At 50.2% G+C, this 24,065-nt stretch overlaps 7 protein-coding genes across 7 annotated transcripts; 3 read left to right on the top strand and 4 right to left on the bottom strand.

Annotated features, from left to right (window-relative positions):
- Nucleotides 1–86: 86 nt before the first annotated feature.
- Nucleotides 87–476, bottom strand: HETIRDRAFT_170967 (uncharacterized protein; the record flags this gene model as incomplete). The annotated part of the gene is made up of 3 exons (XM_009545843.1): nt 87–262; nt 322–384; nt 437–476. 3 exons carry the CDS (start codon nt 474–476, stop codon nt 87–89), a joined length of 279 nt encoding a protein of 92 aa, XP_009544138.1.
- Nucleotides 477–785: 309 nt separating this feature from the next.
- Nucleotides 786–1,356, top strand: HETIRDRAFT_313406 (uncharacterized protein; the record flags this gene model as incomplete). The annotated part of the gene is made up of 4 exons (XM_009545842.1): nt 786–895; nt 946–998; nt 1,064–1,249; nt 1,304–1,356. Coding segments are annotated over 4 exons (402 nt in total), but the record flags the coding sequence as incomplete, so codon positions are not given.
- Nucleotides 1,357–1,576: 220 nt separating this feature from the next.
- On the bottom strand, nt 1,577–2,361 carry HETIRDRAFT_416162 (uncharacterized protein; the record flags this gene model as incomplete). Its single annotated transcript, XM_009545841.1, has 4 exons — nt 1,577–1,696; nt 1,750–1,815; nt 1,870–1,889; nt 1,947–2,361. The coding sequence occupies 4 exons, from the start codon at nt 2,359–2,361 to the stop codon at nt 1,577–1,579; spliced, it is 621 nt and encodes a 206-aa protein (XP_009544136.1).
- An 881-nt stretch (nt 2,362–3,242) lies between these two features.
- On the top strand, nt 3,243–4,677 carry HETIRDRAFT_63198 (peroxisome biosynthesis protein Pex12; the record flags this gene model as incomplete). Its single annotated transcript, XM_009544992.1, has 6 exons — nt 3,243–3,356; nt 3,411–3,519; nt 3,571–3,716; nt 3,776–3,919; nt 3,953–4,141; nt 4,181–4,677. The coding sequence occupies 6 exons, from the start codon at nt 3,243–3,245 to the stop codon at nt 4,625–4,627; spliced, it is 1,149 nt and encodes a 382-aa protein (XP_009543287.1). The 3' UTR covers nt 4,628–4,677.
- A 4,418-nt stretch (nt 4,678–9,095) lies between these two features.
- Nucleotides 9,096–11,860, bottom strand: HETIRDRAFT_48054 (ABC transporter; the record flags this gene model as incomplete). Its single annotated transcript, XM_009544933.1, has 9 exons — nt 9,096–9,176; nt 9,241–9,399; nt 9,494–9,571; nt 9,702–10,090; nt 10,146–10,252; nt 10,318–10,562; nt 10,630–11,233; nt 11,297–11,403; nt 11,465–11,860. 9 exons carry the CDS (start codon nt 11,858–11,860, stop codon nt 9,096–9,098), a joined length of 2,166 nt encoding a protein of 721 aa, XP_009543228.1.
- Nucleotides 11,861–12,994: 1,134 nt separating this feature from the next.
- Nucleotides 12,995–13,852, top strand: HETIRDRAFT_245859 (uncharacterized protein; the record flags this gene model as incomplete). The annotated part of the gene is made up of 5 exons (XM_009545840.1): nt 12,995–13,031; nt 13,088–13,282; nt 13,342–13,451; nt 13,506–13,678; nt 13,732–13,852. Coding segments are annotated over 5 exons (636 nt in total), but the record flags the coding sequence as incomplete, so codon positions are not given.
- HETIRDRAFT_444233 (uncharacterized protein) lies at nt 13,826–22,941 on the bottom strand (the record flags this gene model as incomplete). Its single annotated transcript, XM_009545839.1, has 25 exons — nt 13,826–14,829; nt 14,883–15,261; nt 15,316–15,477; nt 15,535–16,762; nt 16,816–17,000; nt 17,056–17,143; nt 17,180–17,367; nt 17,419–17,653; nt 17,680–17,750; nt 17,799–17,956; nt 18,011–18,284; nt 18,375–18,446; nt 18,505–18,817; nt 18,874–18,983; nt 19,039–19,451; nt 19,504–19,740; nt 19,786–20,047; nt 20,100–20,876; nt 20,929–21,448; nt 21,501–21,628; nt 21,687–22,095; nt 22,145–22,278; nt 22,474–22,532; nt 22,665–22,788; nt 22,885–22,941. 25 exons carry the CDS (start codon nt 22,939–22,941, stop codon nt 14,642–14,644), a joined length of 6,771 nt encoding a protein of 2,256 aa, XP_009544134.1. The 3' UTR covers nt 13,826–14,641.
- Between the last annotated feature and the right edge of the window lie 1,124 nt (nt 22,942–24,065).

The raw sequence follows: 24,065 nt of genomic DNA, 5'->3' as shown, positions 1-24,065 counted from the left end.
CAGTTCAAGAGTGCGTGCATCAAAGCGATGCTCACCTTTTCGCTCTTTTGCAACAATCCGTCGACTTTGCTCTTCTACACACGCCGTCAGTCCTTTCCGGGTATTGTGAAGTGCCGAGATATACCCATTAGCCATTCCACACTCTTCTCAACGTCAAAGTAACTATCCCATAGGGTCTCCCTGATCACAGAATCTGAGAGGCCAGACTCAGCTTCGGAGCCTAGCACTGCTCGAATGTGCTCAAGACCCGATTCCATTTGGGCTACGGCTACAGGTCAGCATGTCTTGTTTCAAGATTAACGATGCGTAACTCTGTCAGACCTTGTTCTTCCGGAGGTATGTCCTCGCCGCCACCATCTGAGAGGGCCCCATCGTCGCGCTCGTCTGAGATGAGGTTTAATTATTAAATCTCAAGCCGATCATGGAAACCACGAACCGTCGAGATCAAGATTTCGTACAAACCTGTGACGAGACATAATAGATATCCAACGTTTTACGAGAGAGAGTATCGTGATCGTGTTACGACGGATAGTCGAACCTGCCTCGAGGTGGGTAGCGAATCGTTGACGTCGAGCGAAGCCAACATCCCACGTGCACGTATGTGAGTAGTCACGTTGTGTTACAGCTGTCTTCGTCACAGCGCTGAACAAGTCTGAGCTCGACACGTCCTCTGTTTCTCCATGTTCGCTGCTCTTCGTTCGACTGCTGCATCTCGCGCGAGCACACGTGTACGCGTATAGTTTATGGAACGAACCATGGGTACTTATTATGATTGTTCTTAGGCTTTCACAACTTCTGCGTCGCGTTCCTCTGACCTTTCAAAACTGGTTCTTATTGGCCGGTTGGGCAAAGATCCTGAGGTGCGCACCACAAAGACCGACAAGGAATATGTGAGGTACGTCAAACTCAGATTGGGAAGCTAACCTCCGCTGAACCTTAGATTAGCTACACGGTCGCAACTACCAACTACCCCCCTCCACCTCCCAACCCAGACGGCAGTTCGTTCGCTCTCTTCAGTATCAATATTCGAGCCACTGTTCTGATCATTATATTCACGATATAGCTCGGGAAGAATCTAAAACCACATGGCATCACATTCTGTCTTTCAATCCTGGTGCCAATGCGTACCTTCGTCACCTTGCGAAAGGTTCCCAGGTTTACGTGGAAGCGAACTTCGAGCTGCGTGAGCCTGACTCGTCTGCCGACCCTTCTTCTCCTCAAGGCCAGCGCCAAATCTTTCTTCGTCACGGTACGTGCCATTCTGTCAACACTTACGAGACTACTGCTCAGCAAACTGCGACAGAAATGATCCGAGTCCTCAAAGCTCCCTCTTCACAAAATGAAGAAAGCTCTTGAATACATACTTTTATTACCTATAGTCATGAGGGTATATTTGTTATATTTACAGACCCTCTCCATTCTCTGTCATCCGGTTGTTATTATTCTAATTTGTTTCCTCCGGCTCGTCTGAAAAGTGTGACGGACGATATAATTTACCTACTGCAGAGTTCGAGATCCAATCCTTGAATTGAAATTCAGCGGTCCAGGTTGGAACCAGTATCTGTGAAGAAAGCATCTATGGGCTTACACTACTGTGGTCGTGGGGCATGGTAGGTGAGAGGGGACTTCTAGGTGGTGGTGGAGCCGCTTTCTCTTCCATTTTGTGTAGATAATCTCGACAGGAGGTCACGACCAGCTGCGCATTAGCCCTTAGTACCCAAAAACTCCAATTAGATAGATCCAACATACATGATGGTCGTCTGTGCTTGAGCCCGAATAGCAAGCTACGACCGCAATAGGGCAACAAGGGGCATTCTTCAAAAGTATGTTCGATTACTTGGTAACATCACAATGGTTAGATGGGATTACCTCTAACCAAATTGGGAAAGCTAGTAACACCTTCAACGTTCAACTTGCGTCAGATATCTAGATACGGACGTGCTTACCACCACCGTTGACTCGGAGATCACCTTGAAGGCCAAGCTGTTTAGGGTTTTTCCCTACAGCCCCCATCCCCTTCTCCACATAAAAGCTTGAATGTCCCGTTCGGCGAACGACAGCAATCATTCCCTCCAAGCATGCCCAACTATCGAGACTGATGTCGCCAACGTTGGTGCCAAGATCGCCAACTGTACAGGAGAAAAGCGTGTGCCCGACAATTGTCTGGATGGATATGACAAGGCCCTTCCCATGTTTTTGGTGCCGCGAAGAGCCTCGGAACCGTTTGCGGAGGGACAACCCAAGTGTGACGGCATCGTTTGCGGTGAATGAAGGAAACCGGTAGCTGGCTTCTTCGTCAAGGGCTCTTGTCGCGAGTTCGGCATCTGTAGGAGCCAGAGGACTATGTCGTCCACGATACATGGTGAGTCAGTGACGTTTGAGCAGACGATGTAAATGGAGGGAACAGAGAAGCAGGTCGATGAAGGGGTTGCAAGCTGTTGCAAGAGGGCACGACGTGTCGCAGTGATATCAATACAATGCTCGCATGCGTAGACCAGCAGCAACGTGGAGGATGCGTAAGTAGAATGGTGACAATTAAGGAGTAGTAGGCGATATATATATGCAGGACTACAGAAAATGGCTAGTGTAACACGCACACTTCGAATGGTGGGATGCTGGCACCTTCATAGTATTGTTCTCGATAGCTCATCCCTATCTGCGGTTGAGTACGAAGAGATCGAGCGCCAGTATAGCCTGAGATGTACGAGGACATGAACTATGTGAAGGAAGACCGCGTTGGTTCCTGCTGGCTCTGACCCCTTCTCTCTCCGCGCTTTGTCGTAATTCGATAGCGTGGGGAAGGGCGCTCTGAAAAACCATTGGACGTTGGTTCACGATCTCCTTGAGATTCGAGGTCTTGAATCTATCAACTGGTTCCGCAGCGTCAAGAAACTGGCAGCGACATAGTAGAGCTCAGTAGCATTCTTCAGTGATTTTCCGCGGTCCCGGGCCTCCAAAGACCACTCGTTGTATGCAGTCAACACGTGATAACCACGCAAACTAATACGAGCCGGGGTTTCGTGCTTTCACGTCACTCTTTCGTCGTTCACTGTCTCGCACGAAGGCCAGGTCAGCACCGTAACATAGAAAGCCAGCCCGTGATCTAGCCTCTACGAGACAGCTACTTCCAGTAAAGCTCTATATCAAGCGATCGCCTCCGCTCTGTGCTCTTCGACTACGACCTTTCCACATCGAAAAGCCACTATCTACGGTGGCTTGCATTTTCAGTCTGTCGATTCACCATGGAGTTCTTCAACGGTACAGGAGGAGACCCTCTCAAACCGTCTGTGTTTGAGCTCATTGCGCAAGAACAGCTAAGAGATTTGCTACAGCCTGCGCTCAAATACGTCCTGTCGGTAAGTACATAATACCGCTATCGACTGAGTCATGTATGGACTCACCAACTGCAGGTATTTGCGCAAAGATATCCCAGATATCTGCTAAGAGTTGTCAATCGGCATGAAGAGTTCTATGCAGCAATCATGTTCTTCATCGAGAGACATTATCTAAGAAAGTACAGTAAGTATCTTGGTCTTTGTATATGCAACTCCTCCCCCATAAAGGTTGCAGATGCCTCATTTTCTGAGAATTTCTACGGCCTCAAACGAAGACGAAAGCCTTTCATCGAGACAGATAGAGCCCAGGCAGCCGTCAGTGGAATTCCTCCACAGGAGAGCCTGGGAACAGTTGAAATATGGCGTTCTTTGCTTTTCCTGGTATGTTTCTGATCTATGACCACCTGTACCACGCTGATTGAATTGTCTCCTTTTCACAGGTCGGTGTACCCTACCTGCGAGCGAAGGCGCAGGATTATTTCGAAGCATTAGGTGGAGGAATTGATTCTGAAATGCTTGACGTTGGCGGTGTTCGAAACGCCCAAGAACGCATGGTTCAGGTATGGAGAATGTTTATACCATCAGTGTGCTAACAAGAGACCTTGACCGAAAACTAGACAATAGGGGGACGTCTGCGCAGATTGTATAAATGTCTATACCCATGGCTGAACATGAGCTACGAAGCGTGGCTGCTTGTTTACAACATCGCTTATTTGTTCGATCAGACTCCCTTCTATCGTCCATGGCTCTCATGGGTGGGTGTCGATCTCAGACGACTAGGGGCCGAAGATTATGTAAGCCATCTTGTGCAGTTCATAATACGACTCGTCTAACACGTGCTTAAGCGGATGGCAGCGATTGCAGCTCAAAAATCGAGTCCATCGATTGGAAAGAAGGGTGCTGTGGCATTAATCAGGCGCCTATTGCTTACCTCTCCACGCCTCTTTCTCGACTCCCTCAAACTTCTTTTACCGACAGCCATTTTCTTCATCAAATTCCTCGAGTGGTGGTACTCACCTTCTTCACCTGCTCGTGCACTATCTACATCCCCTCTTAGGCCGGCCATCCCTCCACCAAGGCTCCTTCCTCCACATCCGAAGGGTATACCTCTTGATAGAACGAACTACGGTCAGTGTCCGATTTGCCGAGGTTCCATCGCGAACGCGACTGCCTTGCCCTCTGGTTATGTGTTTTGCTACCGCTGTGCCTACGATCAAGTCGAGAAACATGGGAAGTGCCCCGTAACTCTGCTGCCCGCGCAGTTATGGCAATTGCGAAAGGTCCTCATATGATACATCGTAATGGCCGGTTTCACCATGATGATAGATTCAGTATGCGTATACAGATCAAGTAGTTGATTTAAGTTGAGAACACACTGAACAGACGGTTTGAGTGGACACTGGTCTGATTTTCAGGTTGCAGCCCGAACGCAGGTGATCGGGTCATGGAATAGGCGGGTGTATGTACCGTGACTGGAGCCTGGGACGCACGTTCGTCTGAAATCAATCCTTCGGCATCAAACCAGAAGTTGAAGCTGTTAGGGATAGTTATCGATGGCTCCTTCAGTGTTACGGCTGTCAAACACGAGAATCAGGAGGAAGGGCAAGATGATGTTGATATAGACCAGTGCGTGCGGCCGCCACACCGCCGGCAAAATCTCAATTACCAATTTGGGGTTATGGCACTACCACAAAGCAGCTCCAACTCAAGCTCAATTCGGAGCACGACTGTCTCTTGTCCGTCGGTTTGTTCGAATCTGTCTGGCCATTCATTTGTTTAGGACGTTTGGTCCGTCCTTTGAATCAAAGGAGTCCTTCTTTGAGGAGCCATGAAGGTATGCCTCCAAATCTCCAAAAGTGTGCAATATTTTGAAGGCACATCGAAATACCAGTTCGGCAAGCAGCTACAGGCGGAGATCATCCCTGGATGGTCCGAGTATTACCTGGACTACAAATTTCTGAAGAAGATTGTCTCCTCGCTCGCTGCGAAACGGCCGGCATCCGAGGCAGCCTCTCTTGCGTTAGGGATACGTCCAGGAGATGCAGTTGCTCAAGCACCCCCTTTCGACATCCATAGCATCGATAGAACGCCTGAGGCACAAGTAGAGCCTTCGATCTTACAAACCTACGGAAAGGAGGATGAAGGTGGACCTGACTTTCAAGCGCATAAGGCTGCGTTCTTCTTCAAGTTAGAGCGTGAACTGGAGAAGGTACGTGAAATCATCATGGACATGGGTTCCACATCACTGATACACGCTTGTGTAGATCAATGCATTTTATCTACGAAAGGAAGCCGAGCTCAAGCTCCGACTAGAGACCCTCCTTTCTAAGCGGCGAGCGGCGGCGATGAGGGTGCTTCCAGACGGAGTTGACGATGCCACGCAAAATTATGTTGAATGGAAAGCAGTTGAGGAAGGGTTCCGTCTCATCGAGCGAGATCTTGGAAAACTGCAGGTAAAACGAAGCGAACCTGATTTCACATTTGAGTATGCAAAACCGAACTTCTTCTAGCATTTTATCGAGATCAATGCTACCGGCTTCCGGAAGATTCTCAAAAAATGGGACAAACGTTCCAAGTCTACGACCAAAGAACTGTATCTTGCCCGACAGGTTGAAGTACAACCCGTTTTCAACAGACAGGTCCGCAATATCTCCTATAACTTTACTATCTACTTATGCTTTGTACCTTTTAGCTCATTTCAGAACTTTCTGACACAGTCACGGCTTGTCTTGTCGACATCACCGATGTTTCGTCCGGCTTTGCACTCGATGGTCAAGCCGTCAACGACCTCATATTGAATCGCCAGTTGACCATCGAGGGAAATGCCCACATGGGCCTGTTCCGAGACCTGGAGAGCGATCTGCGCAAAGCGGTGGCTGGTGGCGACGAAACTGCCATCAAGAAAGCCCTACTCTATTCTGACACACTTGGACAGCAGCAACAGGCCAAGATGAACATCACTCGTATCTTGTGGCGGGCTATCGTTGATGCACCTCCAGATCTGGCCAATCTGATTCTTTCGAATACCGTTCAGCCGTTCGACTATCAGTTTGTGGATGACATCAATGGACGGACTTGTCTTCATGAAGCTGCCATCTCTGGAGCATTACGTCTGGTGAACCTATGCTTGGAAAATGGAGTACAACCCGACAAGGTTGATGTCTACGGACGCTCAGCTTTCCATTATGCCGCTATGAATGGTCATGCCGGCGTTTGTCGGCGCCTTCTGGAGGTCAAGGTGTCGCCGTACATCCGTGACATGGAAAACTACACACCGATTGTCTATGCTACGCTGAAAGGGAATGTTGACTGTGTGCGGGTGCTTCTTGAAGAGGGCGGGGTGTCAGCTCAACTGAGTTCTGTTGATGGGGAGCTGATACCGCTATCCTTGGCCAGTCTGGCCGGCCACATGGATGTTGTCTTGCTACTTCTCAGGCATGGAGCTAGAAGTCTGCCAAATAACAACGGCGAGTACCCCATACATTTTGCTGCGCGAAAAGGACATGCCGAAATCTGTCAGCTTCTTGTTCACCACGATGGATGGGACGTCCCAGACAAATACAATGAATGGACGCCACTATTTCACGCCACGCGGTATGGACACAATACGTGCGTTGAAGTGTTGCTGGCAGCTGGCAGCCGGACGAATGTCATCGACGAATTAGGGAATTCTGCCATGCATTATGCTGCTTGGTATGGCCATCAAGACTGTCTCACTCTTTTGTTGGGCGACAGCTCGGTCGCTGCTGGAGATTCTTCGGCACGAAGTCCCTCTGTAATTTCTACTGGATCTAGTGCTTTACGGGCTCTGGAGTCAGACATTGACATGATTCCTTCTCTGTCTCTTCCTCCTCCTATGATGCCTCATCGCGTTTATGGTCACAACTATCTGGACAAACAATGCTTGGTTCAAGTCACTATCGGCAATGCCTATCCACCCTCCTCTGATTCATCGAACCAGGTTTCCTCCGCTGTCCGACTTCATCCCCGACTCATAGGCTCTGGCACCTCGGAAATGTCTTTACTCTCTTCCCCTCTCTTCAAGCTCGTCATGACATCATCGCCAAATGCTACTTCTGCGCCTCAAACTATTCTACTCCCTCTTTCGGACGATATGCATGTCCTAACTTTCCAGGCACAATCACTACGCCAGCTGTCTCTAGAATTCTCTTTGAACCCCAATTTCGGCACCAAAACTATCGGCCGAGCTATCGCACTTCCCTCGCTATTCAACAAAATCGATAACAGCGAAGCCTTCACGTTGCCTATACTAGATCATCGTTTACATGTCATCGGAGAAGTAAGGAGTTCATTTTTCTTCGTGATCCCATGAATAACAGGGAAGACTACAGGTTTCATTCGAAATTAATATCATTACACCTTTCGAGGGTGTAACCTTGGAAATTGGTGGCGCAGTCGAAACTTACTGGAAGTCACTATCTCAGCTCAGCATGGCGCCCGAATCTAAAAATGTTCCTTCGAGTATTCCACGACCGCCGCCTATAGGATCTGTACAGGCATCACCCACGGGCTCGTCACATGTATCCAATCTACGACCCATAACCGTCTCCTCGGTCTCCGGCAGCTATCTATATGTGACAGTTCAAATCACACGAGACCTGCATCCAGTTGTGTTTGCAGGCTGGCAAGTGCCAGAACACAACTTGGATCTTGGGGTAGCCGACCTTACTCTATTACAGTTCGAGTTGTTGGCAGAGAGGATAGGTAGGGGATTTCGGTTCACGGAACCTCTCCCTTCATCAGTCTTAGAGTGGCACAAACTTGTGTCATCATCTATGTTGTCTTTAGAAAATCTTATGAAGGTGGGCGTCATGAAAAACGTTCCCTGTCACCACTGACTCAGGGGCTATGCTTTTGATTGAAGGTTTTACCGGTCTCTATGGGCGTTTGTTTGGAATTGGCTTATCCATCTGCAAAGATCAGGGGTCGATATTCGTTTGGGCATACCTTGCCGTTGAATGCATGCGTGGAATCGATTCTGCGGACAGTCTATCGTGTTTCCGCGTTACTAGAGGGGCATCCAAGCCGTAGAAAGATCATTTTTACTTCTTTCTTCCCAGATGCTTGTGCGGCTGTGAATTGGAAGCAACCGAACTGTACGCTCGAGCCCTTCATCTCCTCATGCACTGATTGCTCACATCGACGTTCATCTCGGCAGACCCCGTCTTCTTCGCGACTCAATGCGGCGAGGTCAACCGCAGTTCTCCTAGCGACACAGCCCTCAGCACAAAAGATACCAACGACCGACGGCTATCCAGCCTGAGTGCTGCCGTTGAATTCGCCAAAGATAACAACCTTTTGGGAATATTTGTGGATGCTGATCTATTAGTAAGTGTGGTTGTTATTGCTGCTTAATGATAAACCAACCTCTGTTTCCCCTCCAGGCATTGGTCCCTTCTCTAATTCGAGGCGTCAGGAATGCGGGTCTATTGGTCGGAACGTATGGCATGCCAATGCCGAACATGCTCAATTCTGGGCCAGATAGTGCTGTTGATGCCCTTTTCCGAGATGGTGTTTTTGACTTTAATGGTCACTCGATTCGTATCTGAAGAAAGTACATACTTTATGTATCCAAGATAGCAATTCCTCACTGTATCGTAAGAATGATGTATCTTTTCTATCGACATACTTAACTAAAAGTAGTGCCAGTCCGGATGTCACAATGCCGCCATTGTACGTATGTGGCCGTGAGTTTGAACTGTGTTTTGGAACGCATGTGGATCCAGCTGCCATGCCCAGTCAGACAGAAGCATAATACAATGATGCATATGAACCCCCAAGCTTTAGAAGCTCCTCATGAGTCCCAAACTCAGTAATTGACTGATGCCGATGGTTGGGAAGATGTCAGAGTCATTTGGCAATGCCTTGACATAGTGGGACATACCCCATGATCCATCATGGCAATTTTGTCCGCTCGACGTGCCGTAGCAAGGCGGTGGGTGACGAAGACGACCGTCTTGGTCTTCTCACCGCTGGCTGATCGCGAGATCGAGTTTATCGTGTCGAATATCTTGTTCTGAGCGTGTGCGTCTAGCGACGAAGTCTAGGCAGTCACGTTAAACCCGTTCATTTGGTTAGCGGTTTCAATTGACTTAATAAGCACCGCAGGGTTATGAGTAAGGCGAGTTTACACGCACCGGCTCGTCAAACAATAGAAGGTCAACCTCAGGGCGGTGTGCGCGCATAAATGCGCGCGCGAGTGCTATGCGTTGCCACTGCCGTTACAAATCGGCAGTACGAGATAGACGTTGTTTGTGCACGAAACAGACGTGGGCGCATGGACGAGGTCGAGTAAAGTCATATTACAACCACTTCTGGGATTGGAATGGTAGGATGATTGCTAACCTCGCCGCCAGACAGTCCATGAGGCATCCACGTGGGTCTTTCCGCATTCATCCCCTTGTGTTGCCCAAGCGGAGGGTAGATTGCAGAGTCATAACCAAGCGCGTCCAGACGGGTATGGATGCCTTGGGGGAGAGAGTCTACGATGTGTTCACTTTCTGCGAGTTTGATGGCGTGTTTGAGTGCGGACGGAGATGCGATGTCTTCGACAAATCCGATCCCGACATTCTCAGTGAACGAGCCGTTATATTTTGAGAATCCTTGGAAAACGGTACTTGAAGCGCGATGAAGATCTGTTGGATCATATCGGCGCACATCGACGTCGTTCACGAGGAGCTCTCCCGAGTCGAACCCGACTATGCGTAATAAAACCTTGCCTAGTGTTGATTTTCCTTGAAAGATGACCGTCAGAAAAATCGCTGAGGTAAGAACATGAATTGTACTCACCTGAGCCATTACATCCTACAAGTGCCAAGGTCTCTCCAACCTCGAGCGTGAAGTTTATGTCTCGCAAGGCCGGCTCTGTGCAGCCTGGGTAGGTATATGACAAGTTCCTAGGGGCACAGTGAGTCTCATTCAGAGATGGTCATAGAATGCGAGGAACGGGCATGATCATTACCGTGCCTCTATTTTCATGCCTCGGCCTTTTGTTTCGTACCGGACCGTCTTCCCCTTCTTGGGTCGCAGGTGAGGTTCAACCTCCATAGAGGCACAGAATGCGCCCATCAAAAAAATACCTTGGAGCGTCATTTGTATCGTGATGAATAGGTTACTGACGGCATAGACTATAGATTGGACGGAGCTGCGGTACAAAGCCAAGGAGCCGAGGGAGGTGGACGTCTGAAGCATCAATACAAATGGTATCTGGCGAAAAAATGCAAGGTCGGCACCCGATCTTTCCTTCAAAGGTAAGGAAAAGGAGAGCACATACGTTTTGTAGTGCGATGATGAGTTCCGTGATGTTGAGATGAGATATGAACCACGAGATGGAGTATGATCGCGCCCGGCGAGGCTGATGCATGCCCAAACCAGCCTTGCGCGCAGAGGCCCAAGTGGCTAGGATCCAAGGGCCTAGCCCAAATAACATCACTTCGGGACGATGCGACTCACTCATAGACAGGTGCCGCATCTGCTCCTGCTTTTCCGCATGACGGGCATCGTCCTCCTCATAGGCAGATATTTGGAATCCGTATCGGTGGGGTGCAAAATAAGTTTGAAGGAATGGGTATGCAGAAGAGATAACGGATAGAACCAGTGTTAACGCGGAGAGCGAGTTGTATTTTAGGGATGAGAGGATGAAGATGTGCGATACCAGTTCGGATAGGAGAGTGAGGATGCGGATGAAGTCGATGGGAGAGAACAAGCCAAAGCCGCCCACGCCCTGGAATGATGAAACGAACATATCGGACTCTGCCAGAAGATCGCGAACCATCGGATCTGACAACGTGGGCACATCAAGGCGCACGCGTTGTTCCATCTGCTGATATTCAACAAGAAAACGTGCCGAGCTCTGTACGAGATGCTCGTTATCCGCCCTGCAGCATGGTAATGTGTAAGATGGCGGCTATCACAAGAATACCGAGCGAGATTTGCCTTACGCGAAGGAATCCAATAGCCGTTCACAGACAACCCGTAAAAATTCTGAGCCTAGCAGGCAAAGTAAGTGAGACCATGTAAAATGGCCCGAAGTGATGAGAGACTGGATCTGATTGTTGAAATATAACTTTATGAGTGAGGGGGATCCGAGATAGTGCTATATGACTAACCTCGTTAATTATCAAGGCATGGGAGTAGCCCTTGAAAATAGGCAACATGCCTCGCACGAAGCTGATGCATACCATAATAAGAGTCCGGTAAGGATGGAGATTCCAGAATAACTTTAAGATCTCTGGAGCACAAAGTTTGACGATCCGATGTGCAAGTTTGAGGTTTGCCTTGGTTACTGGGCGGTTAGCCCCAGCGCTGAAGTGTGGAGCTGAGACCACAATATCAGCGCGAGAGGCAAGCCATGCATCGTAAATAGAATCGGTCTGAGCTGGAGTGAATTTGAGTGATTCCTCCGAACGGGGTTTCTGAGCTGGTTTGCTGTGACGAAGTTGGCTAGTGGAAGGTATACAACGGCCAGAAAGAAAGCTTCGAAGAGAGAGCAGTGAGGAAGGCATCTGAGACACAGAAAACAGGAGAAGACGAGCAAGATCAGGATGCAACTGACGTATAAATACGAAACTGGGGGTAAGGATACCTGCGGGGCAGGCTGTGCAAACCATGACAGGGAACTTTTCTGTTGTGCTCGGTATGTACCTTCCTTCTATGTGAGGTCTGAAACTGCTTCATTTATCCGGCACTAGGAAACATCCTGAGGTGTACCATCGAGATCAGGACGGTGTCATTTGAGACCAGACATGACAGTGAGCCATAAACTTTCTACAGTTTATACTAGAGTGGATAAATTAGTAAGTCAGGAAATGGCAAGCAAGAGCTGGGAATATGGCGCCTGAAAAGACAACTGGAGTAAAAGAATAGTAGAAGTCGACCGTTGAGGAAGGTTTCTGTTCTGTTCTTTCCTTCAGATCGCCGTAAACGGCGACAACATTGTTCGGGTTTTGAGACGCATTGCCAGTGCCGGACTTGAACCGGCATCCCCGGACACCCCTGTTATCTAATGATCTTGCCTAATTTCATGTTTTCCATGTCGAATTCTCCCAAAGCCCCCCAAGCCTCAAACTAATTCTCATGATTCCGAGATGAAACTGTCGAGACAGCTCAAGGCGAAAACCCGCCGTGGCATGGATCCAAAGAAGCTTGCTCAGTCGTGGTGCCATGCACATGCGCTCGGTGGAACTTGATTGCTCTTACAGATTTCCTTTGTAGGACTCGGTTAATCATTGGCCAACTCGGACCCCGTCTGACCCCGGGCTCTCCAATCTTCTCCAATCTTTCTACTCTGTCTACTATTTATCTTTTTTTTTCAACAGACTTTAATCCCATTTCACCGCCAACTAATGTCTTCCGATAAAAACCACGGAACATTGCTATCTGATAGCTTGCGCCAACTACAGATTGATTCGGCAGCAGACACCCCTCAAGGCCAGCATTCGCTCGACAAATTCGCAGAAACTCCAAGCAGTGCACCAGACGACGAAGATCATGACTCGAGAGAATCTCAACTTATCCCTTCGTCTTCGTCTCTGAATCGGAGCAAAATCGCGTCTTCATCGCTCGTTCGTGAAGGATACGGCTTCCGCCCTGCATCGGGGTTCTCCACTCCTGCATCGACCCATGCTCCGGACAGAGCGAGCCCCTTACCTGATATCAATGGGCTGGGATGGCCTGGTACGTCGTCAAATTTCTCGTCAGTGCGCAGATTTTGACATATATCATGCATTCAGCGAAGTCTACGCTTTTTCGGCTCAACGCCACACCTGCCGAGAAAGCCGCACGTGAAAAAAAACTTACTGCAGCTGTGCGCACCGTCCTGGAGTGCATTGGCGAGGATCCTGACCGCGAGGGCCTGCTTCGGACGCCGGATCGTTATGCGCAGGCCTTGATGTGGATGACGAAAGGATATGAAGAGCGACTGGCAGGTGCAGCCGTTTTGAAATGTCTTCGTCCCACATCACTGAAAGGTAATGTCCCTTGGCAGATGTAATCAATGACGCTGTTTTCGCAGAAGATCATGACGAGATGGTCTTGGTCCGTGACATTGACATCTCGAGCTTGTGCGAGCATCACCTCGTTCCCTTTACAGGCAAGGTATATCTTCTCGCCACTTTCGAACCCATCCTCAAATGAAACGCTTTTCTCCAGGTGGCTATAGCCTATATTCCCAATAAGCTCGTTCTTGGCTTGTCCAAGCTTGCGCGGATTGCAGAGACCTTCAGCCGTCGGCTGCAAGTTCAAGAGCGACTCACAAAGCAGATCGCCGTTTGCGTTGAGGAGGCCATCAAGCCTCGTGGTGTCGCTGTCGTTATGGAAGCAACGTGCGTATCGTGGAACCTCTACTGCGCATAGCCTCACTCACATATGCATGTAGCCATTTATGCATGACAATGCGTGGTGTCCAGAAACCCGGCTCCATCACTGTGACGTCCTGTATGCTTGGCTGTTTTCGTACCCAGCAGAAAACGCGTGAAGAGTTCCTGACGCTCATCAAGGGGCGCTAAACCGGCCTGGCCTGCGATATAACTGCGATACAACTCGCAACCCTTCGATTCAACTCGTACTTCATTCCACGATTCGTGGTACCTGTCGACAGCATGCAGGATTCTTCCTCCTACGAAAGTGGGGGCTCATGTTGCGGTGATACCGTAGACCCTCATAAATGTGAAATGGATGAGCTGATTGCCTCATTGAGCTCAAGTGTGTACCAGAGTCACAAAATCTCGCGTTCGTGAGCTTGTGATCTTCGCAAAGGTCCCAAATCAACGGCCGTATTCCACTGGCCCCCGCTTACTGCTACTCAGAAGAATTCATACTTCAACTTCGCGACTTTGATGTTACTACGTGTTGCACAGTGACCTCAGTATCAGTTGAAGACAACCAGCCTGCTTACGGCTTGTGTCAACGCCCCTATCCGCCAGCCGTCACGTCGCCAACCATTACAGCAGCTTCCCTCCGACCATCATGAATTCATGCTTCATCCCCTGTCTAGACAATGACTTCAATCGGTGCTCTCTGCTGATCACGAGGTCATAAGATCACGTCGAAGCCCGAACTTCCGTACAAATGAGCCGATAGCGTCTTATGCAGGGCGACACGCCGTTCATTCTACTGACTCTTGCCCAACTCGGCATGCCGTGATGTTTGGACTTGCTTTTCTTTTAAGTCCAAATAAATTGCACCAGATTTATGACTCCAGGACTGGCGCAGATGCATCAGTTACGGTACATATACACAATAGAGGCAAGTAAATGTAAGCTACATGCAAACAAGTATGAGAGATGCTAATCCTGTCGGCTTGACCGATTCTTGTCTCCAGCCTGAGGATCTATAGGAAGCAATTTCTTCGCTATGGCATGAGACCCACCCGAGACATATCGGGTACGATTGATGCGAGGTCTTTTCGGCGGCTGCAGTGTAACGTCTTGACCCAGACTAAGACCAACGTCTCCCATGGTGTCTTTTTCTCGGTCTACGCAGGACCTTAAGTTTATATTCTTTACATATAAGAATCAAGAAGCTCACCAGACAAAGTGCGTTTCCTAGCACCATCTCGATCGTCATCTGGTCGATTGCGATCAGGTATAAGAGGAGCATCCAGATAATGCGAGATGGGCCCCTGGGGAAGGCGAGGCATTTCCCTCTCACCGATGCGAGAGCGAAGGCTGGCCGTCGAAGATGATTCCAGTAACGGTGGGGCCACAGCTGTGACAGTGGTAGAAGATCCATTCGGAGCTTGATAGAGTGGGGGCTCTCGAATAGGTCGATCACGTCCGCTCATGACCTCAGGCTTAATCAACCAAGGAGGCTCGCCAGCTGCCATAGCCCTCGGAGCAGAAGGCGTTGAGGCGGGTAATGGTTTGATGGAGGATGCGGGTCCTTCTGGAACCCGCTTTTCCGTTGGCTATGAGCGGATAAGTAAATAATTTGCGCAAGTGAGAGTGAGGAATATACCCACTTTATCCCCAGGCGCAGACCGACTCTCGCCTTCAGGTCCATCACGCTCCCGTCTTCTTCTGTCAGACTCACGCGGTCGGTCGTGGTCCTTCTCAGAAGAGCGACGCGTGCGCTCGTCGCGATGACCTTTGTCGCGAGTGCTGCGCTTTGAGGCTCTTTCGGACTACGGCAAATAGTTCCGTGAGCAGCACGAAAGGAGCATAATGGCGGATACACGTACCTCATCCTCTGCGGACCTTCTTCGCTTACCGAGCGCCTCATCTCCGGTTTGCGCACTACGATGCCTTGACGGATCAGGGCGATTGGGAATTGAGCGGTCATCTACGGCAGAGGGAGGGATCCCACGACCGAGGGCATCCCGGTCTTTTCTACTTTCCCGGTCGCGGTCCTTCTCATCCCTGCGGTGTCGGTCACGATCCCGGTCACGATCACCTCTCTCTCGATCTCTTTCCTTGTCGCGCTCGCGCTCGCCCCTGTCTCTGTCTCTGTCTCGATCACGTTCTCGTGGCTCTCTGACTTTGTCGCGATCACGCTCTCTTTCGCGCTCCCGATCGCCATGTCTATCTCGACCACGATCTTTGTCGCGATCTCTCTCCCGCTCAGCATCCCGTGAGGTTAGTCGTTCTCTACGTTCGCTCTGGTGAAGAGCCCCATCTCGACGGTCAGATGACCGGGATTCCTGCCTGATGTCGCGATCCCCTCGTCTATCATCCGAACGCTCACCATCTCCCCGATCTGAGCGAGATCGGCCAGCGCTGGTGCGGCTCTCATTACTAGGATTCCGTGTGCCAGGTCGCGTAGGGGGGGACTGAGATCTGCGACGTGCAGGCGAAGGCGCCCTAGAGCTACTGGCCTGATGGCGTGGTTCGCTCGGAGGGGCTCGTCCTTTGTCTTCGAACATCTCATCTAGCGGTCCTCGTCTTCCGACAGTCTGCTTTGCAGTCTCGCGCAGTTCTTGCGCAGACACAGTTTGGCTGGGAGCGGATGGCGGTAGCATTTGAGGGACCTCTGGGCGAATAAATCTCTCATCAAGAGGTCGGTGGCTCCTCGGGGATTGAGGTGGTTGTTTGGTCATCGGGACATTTGTAGACACAGACATGGGTGTGACAGCATGATGAGAGTCCTTTAAAGGTGGGGGTTTCTGAGGTGTCGCAGAAGAGACAGGAGCATCGGGTCGAGGGCTAGGAGCATCGGGTCGAGGGCTAGGAGCGTTGGGCAGAGGGCTTGAAATCTTGCTAGCGAGGTTTCGATAAGGACGTGTAGGAACGGCGGATGAATCTTGTGGGTTAGCAGGCGTTTGTACCTTATCATTGCTCTCAACATGGGCTATGTCAATGTCCATCGGTTGTACTTTGATATCGGGAGATTTGCCGTTAGCGGACGGTTGCGTGGGAGTCCCTGCTCTGGGTTCTGTGCGGATTCGCTTGACCACCTCAGGCCTAGGAATGCTGATACGAAGGGCATAAGTATGCATACGGTGAGATCACTGCGAAATCCTCACCTATCCATAGCTATTTTAGTGGACGAGAGTGAAGATGCTCCATTGACTGTATTGAGCTGGGCGCGGGGAGCTAATGGAGTTGGCGCTACGATGCCGCGAGGCTTCTCAGCTGAAGGAGCCGCCACCGGAGTGGACATCGGAGACGGTGAACCATTTGTCCTGGGAGAGGGAGCAGAAGCGTTTGGCTAGGATTTATTTCTGCCTCAGCCCAAGCTTGATAAGAAATGACGATAGACTTACCTTGCTCACGGCGCTTTTTGGCGGAGCCCACTGAGCCTCCCGTTTTAAGAGACTTGCATGATATCTATGGCCATAGACGATATTGAAGCTGAAAGTCGCGGTGTCATCAACAAAATTTACTCACGCTCTGCCTAGGATTTTCAAGTCACCACGCCCCTCTTTACTCAAGAAGGACTCCATGACCTGGTTCAGGTGCATACCCATGACCTCTGAAACTGTGGACAATGGGAAGACAGGCTGTATTTCCTTCAAAACGATGATGGTGTTGTAAACGTGCATAAATTCTCCAGTTTGGATGCTGTCCGCGAATGACTGATGGAAACAGTGTCAACAAGCGAAGAAAGATCAAAGAGAATAGCATACCCTGAACAGTTTTCGGTGCCATTTTTTGACGATCTGCTGGAACTTGTGCCAAGGCAAGACGGACGAAGGCTCGATAGTGCTTTTGTTGGACCATGGGTGTTGGAACCCTGGCAGCCAAGCAGGTTTTCCACCGATCTTTACACGGTTGTCCTGTAGATACGCTTGTTCATCTTGATACCATTTGTAGAGGTCTGTTAGGATGCCTAACAAAAATCGGCCTGAGTAGTCGTCAGCTCTACGGCCATGTTCATCTGTCGTTACATCATACCATAGTTCCTCGCCTCATATTCACTGGCAGAAAACACAACTACCTTGACATGGTCTCCAAGAAGCTGCTTGCACGTTAATTGGGTATTACGGACATACCAATGGATACTCACCCTATCGTAAGTCATCAATGTACTGAAACCCGGTGTCCCCAATGTATGAATGCATTTGATCATTTGAGCACAGTAATCGGCATCCATGGGGGATAAAAGGCAGCGAGGTTGAATACAGTGCTCAATCACCGCAGAAGACAGTGTGATAGCTTTGGTACCTGGAGCTAACCATGTTGAGAACATTTCATTCATAAATAAACATTGGCGCGTACTATGAGCGAACCAGTGGGACTTTTCCTTAGCAAGTCGTTTAATCGTGTACATGCGAAGCGCGGTTTGTTCCTTGTACTCTTGCGCGAGAGTGTTGACGAATGCGTTATAGCGATCACGACGCGCACGATGAGCGAGTGCGCTCTGACGCTTGGTCCGGTCCGACGATCGATCTGCAGTATTGTATTTTCCATCTTCTTGACGGCTGAGACTGCGGAGTGCGACACCCTCCTCGTCGTATCTGGCTCCAGGAGGCGCGAGATCATACGTAGAGAGCTGCCAGAAAGTGAGATAGAAGCCTGGCCTGAAATCACTGTAAGCCAGACTTCAACTACTCCAAAACAGAGATGAAACTTGCCCGATCACATCGTATGCATCTTGAGAAGCGATTTTTTTGACATCGTCGAATAGCTCCTTCATCTCGGGAACCCAAGGGCTCTGTAAGAAAATTCGCTATAAATCTAACATTGAAAAGTCAAAGAGATATAGTCTTTACCTCTGGCTTTGGCGACGACATAGAAGTAGAAACAGTACCATTATCCATGACAACATCTTCGGATGGTTTGCTTTCAGTCTTCAGCTCCGAAGGTATCTCAACAGCCATGCCCGACTCGCCGATGCTGGGCGATGCGATACGGGAGGTTGCCGTGCTGGGATCGCGCTTCGCAGCAAGAGCGGCCTTCAGACGTTTTTCAGCCTCCTGACTAGCAATTTGTTCTTGTTCTTGCATAGCAAGTGCAGCCGCCTGCTCGGGTTGTTTGAGCGTTACCAATCTGCGGAGTAGTACGACGAGAAACGAACCAAGAGGGCTGAATGCAAAATCGGGCGCATTATCTGCATGCATATAGGTGCGCCAATCCCGTACGTTTCACCAAGCTCAGAAAGTTTTGGAATGACTTTCTTAGCGTAGTCCTGGGGGGAGATAACGACGGGCGACGTGAGCAATTCCAAGTATTGCAACAACACTCCGTGGGTCTTCGGGAAGAACGCCGTCAATAACACGTCATTCATAGCGATCGAACGACCTCACCGTGTCATAGAGACTAGCAAGCGACTTTAGATGAGCGTCTTGAGTTCGAAACACCGCTGACTGCCGCTGCTGAGCCACCTGGATAAGGAGTGGCAGAGCGAGCGAGGAATCCAGTAAGGCCTTACCCAGCCTCTGCGGTCCTTTCAAGACTGCATCACCTGGATCCAGACGTGCGCCGCGGGTCTTCGATGCCACAGCCTCAATGCGAAGAGTGGGTCCACCAGCCATCGCCGCGATCTGCGATTCTGAGAGGCTAGGAAGAGGTTCGATACCGGCCATTTTCCAGATTAACTCCCGCAGGACGATAATCTCGCTCGTCTGCCCATTGTACAATTGGTGGACGATGTATTTGAGGAGAGGGGTGAGATCAGCGCTGTATCGGCGGAAAAGCATGCCAGTGAAGGAAGCAAGACCTATACAAAAGCTGAGAATAGCGAAGGATATGAAGAGGCCGATGATACGCACTCTGCAGCCAGTCAGATGTATTGACACCGTCATCCTTGACTCTGTCCTTGTTTGGGTTGGCCAAGGCATCCAAAATGATGTAGACTAGGACGTCAAAGCCCATATTTGTCACATATCTCAAAGCTTGAATCACAACTCCGGCCAAGTTGTCGTATGCCATGATCTGATTCACAGCATTCGCGAAGAATATACAAGGATTGCTGTGAGCAAGCTTCGCCACAGTGCCGGCAAGGGTATCTATCGTGTTGTGTGACAAGCGCCTCAAGATACCCTTCGACTCACGATCCGCCTGGATGGCACGCACGCGGAGTTCAGGGTGCGACTGATAGGTCCTGGTCTTCCATTCGCCATAAAGTCGCCACCGAGCTGTTGTTTCATATTGACGGATGATGTTCCAGATTTCAACGGTACAAACAGCATTGCCACGGATGAGAGGAAGAGCTGGGAGGAGGTATGAGCGGAGGATCTTGAACCAGAATCGGCGCGTCGGGTGATCTGGGTCAGGCTGACCAACAGGCCTTTTGGTTTCAGAATCAACTTCAATCTGCCGAGGCAATAAATTCGAGTTTCTGAGTAGATCGTGCATGAACACGTACCGTCGCTTGAAGGTGAAGACGCCCAAGCCTCAAAAATTTGGTCAGGAACAATGGATCTCTGGAAACATGAAGTCCAACAAACGCCATCAACGGTTCGATGACGTTAACCAAATCCTCCAGAGTTGTAGATACTGGCACCCGATCGGTCCAACTGGGAAAAAAATACACGAAATCTACCGTACTGGTGCTGGGTGGAGTTGGTGCCCATAGGGTCAAGGCAGGCTTCCGGCTAGGAGCCTGAACAACACCGCTGGTGCTATACCGGGCACGAGGATGAATATCAGAAGGATTGCGATCCTTCGTCACCAGCAGAGACTCGTAGAGAGGGGACAAAGAGTGTCTCATCACCCGTATGACTAGGTCCGCAATCTCAGGATGGGCATCGACCATCCACGGGAACTTGGTGAGAATCGCGATAGCGGGCCGGATCGCACCTACAGCGAACAAAGCAGTCACCAAGCCAAGCTTCTGATGAGGCGGTTCCTTCGGCTCAGGAGCAGCCGTAGGTTTCTTGGCCTCGGGCAGCGGCGCAGAGGGTCGGCTTTTTGGCTGCGAGGCAGACTCGAGGGGAGCAGCCATGGCAAGCTGACTGACCTTGGCGGCCGAGATGCGGGAAGTCACAGTTGCAAGGTAAGCCTGGCGTTCTTTGCCTTCCATGTCGTCGTCGGTAGGTGTAAGATGCGAATACAGATCTTCCAACGAGATGAATCCTTCTCGGATAAGGAGAGCGGCCGTCAAATAGAGGTGTCTAGGAGTCGACTCCGTAACCTCCGGTGACTGGATGCGCTTAGGTTCAAATAGACCATGGGATAGTGAGGATGGCGCGCACCTGATAATGTCGGAACTTGAAGCCCAGAACCTGAGCCAAAACTCGGTTGTTACCGCATTTTGGTGGAGAAGAGAGAGGCGGGTTCGAGTTAGCCTCTGCCAATGCTAGAACCTCGTCTAGATCTTTGCCATCATACATTCCTGCCTCACCATCGATTGGCACATCCCCATTCATCCTTGCCTTGTTGTCCTCTGAAGTATCATCGAGCATCGAGCTCTCACCTCCCCACGGCGAAAGGCTCAAGAGCACCAAGAAAAAACTCCAGTGCGTCGCCAGATGGACTGTGAATTGATCCAATATGAGATCCAGGGCTCTATTAGGATCCAGATCAAAATGCCCAATCAAACTGACAACCCGTTCCCAAACAGGCCGTGCGTGTTCAGCAATTGCCGGCCAAGATTCGCCCGGGAGGCCAGTAGTTGAAGAATGGGGGGGAGGAAGAGCGCTGGTGATTTCGGTGATGAGCTTTGAAAAGCCTTCCGACTGTTCTCGAAGCAGATTGAACTTGTTTTGCTTGTAGCTAGAAAGGAAGCGTAAGGAAGATCAAGTCAAGCGCCGGCGCGACTACGTACAAAAGAGCGGTCCTCATACGGATCTCCTTCTTGTCGAAGACACTTTTGTCCGAGACAAGGCCCACATTTGAGACAAGCACCATGTCCAAGCGCTCTCGACAGAGAACCGGGTCCAGAATTCCAGTGTTCTGGGAACACGGCACCATAAATAGTGTGCCACTCGATCCACGAACATACAAAACGTACCAGCATCTGTCTCACAACATCCACCAGGACTTCTTTGTCTTTCTCAGCGGTCTTTTTGGACTTCATAACAGGGGACGTGTCGCTCGCGTTTCCCATCTGCTCAACTGTCGCAGCAGATTTTGCATCCATCAATATTTCTTCCAGTTGTGAGTCTATTGACCAGATGATATCTATCAACACTTCCCCGAGCGCTTGTGCAGTCGAAGGGGAGACCATGGCATCCTGCGATGACGACGGTAGCTCGTGCAAGACTGATTGGACGAATGTCACGAAAGCGCTCGAGGATAAGGGGTGCTCTGGAGACCAAGTGGTCAAAGCGGCACAGAGCAAGGCGTGATAGGTCGTAGTCAGGACATCGACGGATGTTGGGCTAGAAAAGTTGGAGTGGAGGGACGCCACAAACTTGCGGCTTGGAGAACATTTAGAAATCATCAAAAGTCAAGGCGCAAGTTACACACCATTCTGCCTCCCCGCTCTTGCTCCATGTCGACAAGAACGCACGCGCCTTAGAGAGGCCATCCATTAGGTGGCGCTGTGAGGATGTGTACTGTGGGCTTCCTCTGAGACGACCGGTAATTGAAAGGCTCTCAAGCTAGCAGGAAGAGAGCAGGAGTGGATATCAGTGCCACCGTCAACACTGAGACGAATGGACAGAGTGTGAACGGAAAGAACAAGGGGTGTGGTTGGTGTAGTGCACTGTGCAGAACAGATGTCTGAAGTGCGACGCTCGAGGCGTATCAGCCACATGGCCAAACAGTGGGACCAATCATAGTAAGCGCCCAACAACCCCCTCTTGTGAAACAACCAAAATTTCTCGCAACAGAACGACTGTCTTGTCCGTGTTCACTATCGCAATGATTATCATGACATTGTCCTCTGTTAAAATTCGAGAATGCTCGGTGACCGCCGTAGCTTGTGGGGGTTCCCTCTGGTTCAAGCGAGGATCATGCATCATGACCGCAGGTTCTTGGTACTCACTTGGCCTGGTCTCCCCAGTCTTCAATTTCATCCCTTGTAACTCCTGTCCTCGACGGAGTCTGCTCTGCCCCGGAGGACAGCCTATAACCTCGTTTTGGGAAGTAGGCTCCAATGCGCCTATTTTCTCAAATTCAACACATGCAAGGGATCATCCGAAGGCATGCCGAGAAGAGAACCACGGTATGCCTGCATTCAATTGTCTAACGAAAATATATCATACCTTGACAGAGATCTCGTGGTCGTTGTAATCATGAACACATTCCTTGCCATCATGCATTATGTTGGTAAGAGCTTGCGAGCGATACGAGCGCTTGACTTGACAACGAGACATACTTCATTACATTGGTTTTTGAATGCTCACAGGGAAATTGGGGATTTCTCAGTCACAGGTAGCACTGACTTCCAAGAAGATGGCGATGCACGGAGCAATTGCATTTACGTGCAGTTCAGATCATCCACACTTCATCCACCCGTTCACTTGAGTTCTTCTACAAGACAAATGAACTTGAAGGGTCTGTGAGAGTCTCTATCAGGGTGTCATTGCATCGGAGGTGGACAAATTACTAGGTTCAACACACCTCTAGAGCTCTCTTGGGTCCCAATTTGTGTCTTAGTTCGTCCTCGCGGAGGTGTTCGTCGGGCAGCGTCGAATGCTCTGATAGGCTCTGATACTAGCACGACAGTTAGTGCGGACAATGGATTAGTCAGCGACCTCTGCCCAAACTTCTCTAAAACTCTTCCGCAATATGATCATCATATCGCAGCACCTCAATATGATATACCGTTCTTCCCTTCAATTATCATCGAAAATATTGGCTAGGTGGACCAGTATGAACCTCGGACAGCCTCGGACTCAGGAAGGCTCGTAATAGACGCTGGTCGGATGACTGACCGAACGAGGATTCTCCTCACCAAGCTGTCCGGCATCGGAAATACAAGACTTTCTTCAGTGCTGCGGTGGTGCCTATCAGAGGCATTGCTAGCGAGTTATTACACCACACAGGTGGGTATTGCGATCCGCCGAGGGCACGAGGAGGCCATCAGAGACTCATCAGAGGCACCCAGGCGTCGAAGACGAGATTTACGGCAGTGGAGCATTGTTCCTCTGGCTGCGGCCCGTCGCACGGACCTGCAGAGTTGCGCACCTTGAGCGTTCCTGTCAAATTCAATGTGGGGTTCTTCCAGATTCTTCCTTGGCTGCCGAAATAGAGACCGACCAGTGCGACGCTTGTCACGCCGATGCCGGGCACGCAAATTCGCTGCCCCCTTGCCCGCGAATCGTATATAACCCCCCGCTCCATCGCGACGTATGTCCTCTCCAGCCCCGTGTGCACGTACGTCGCCCGAGCTCCAGCTGTCGCATTATTCGACTTTGATCCTCACGCCGATCATATCGACGCG

The sequence above is a fragment of the Heterobasidion irregulare genome (genome assembly GCF_000320585.1).
Source record: "Heterobasidion irregulare TC 32-1 unplaced genomic scaffold scaffold_03, whole genome shotgun sequence".
Taxonomy (NCBI): Eukaryota; Fungi; Basidiomycota; class Agaricomycetes; order Russulales; family Bondarzewiaceae; genus Heterobasidion; species Heterobasidion irregulare.
Note: the sequence above shows the minus strand (reverse complement) of the source record. Positions and strands in the feature narration are given on the sequence as shown.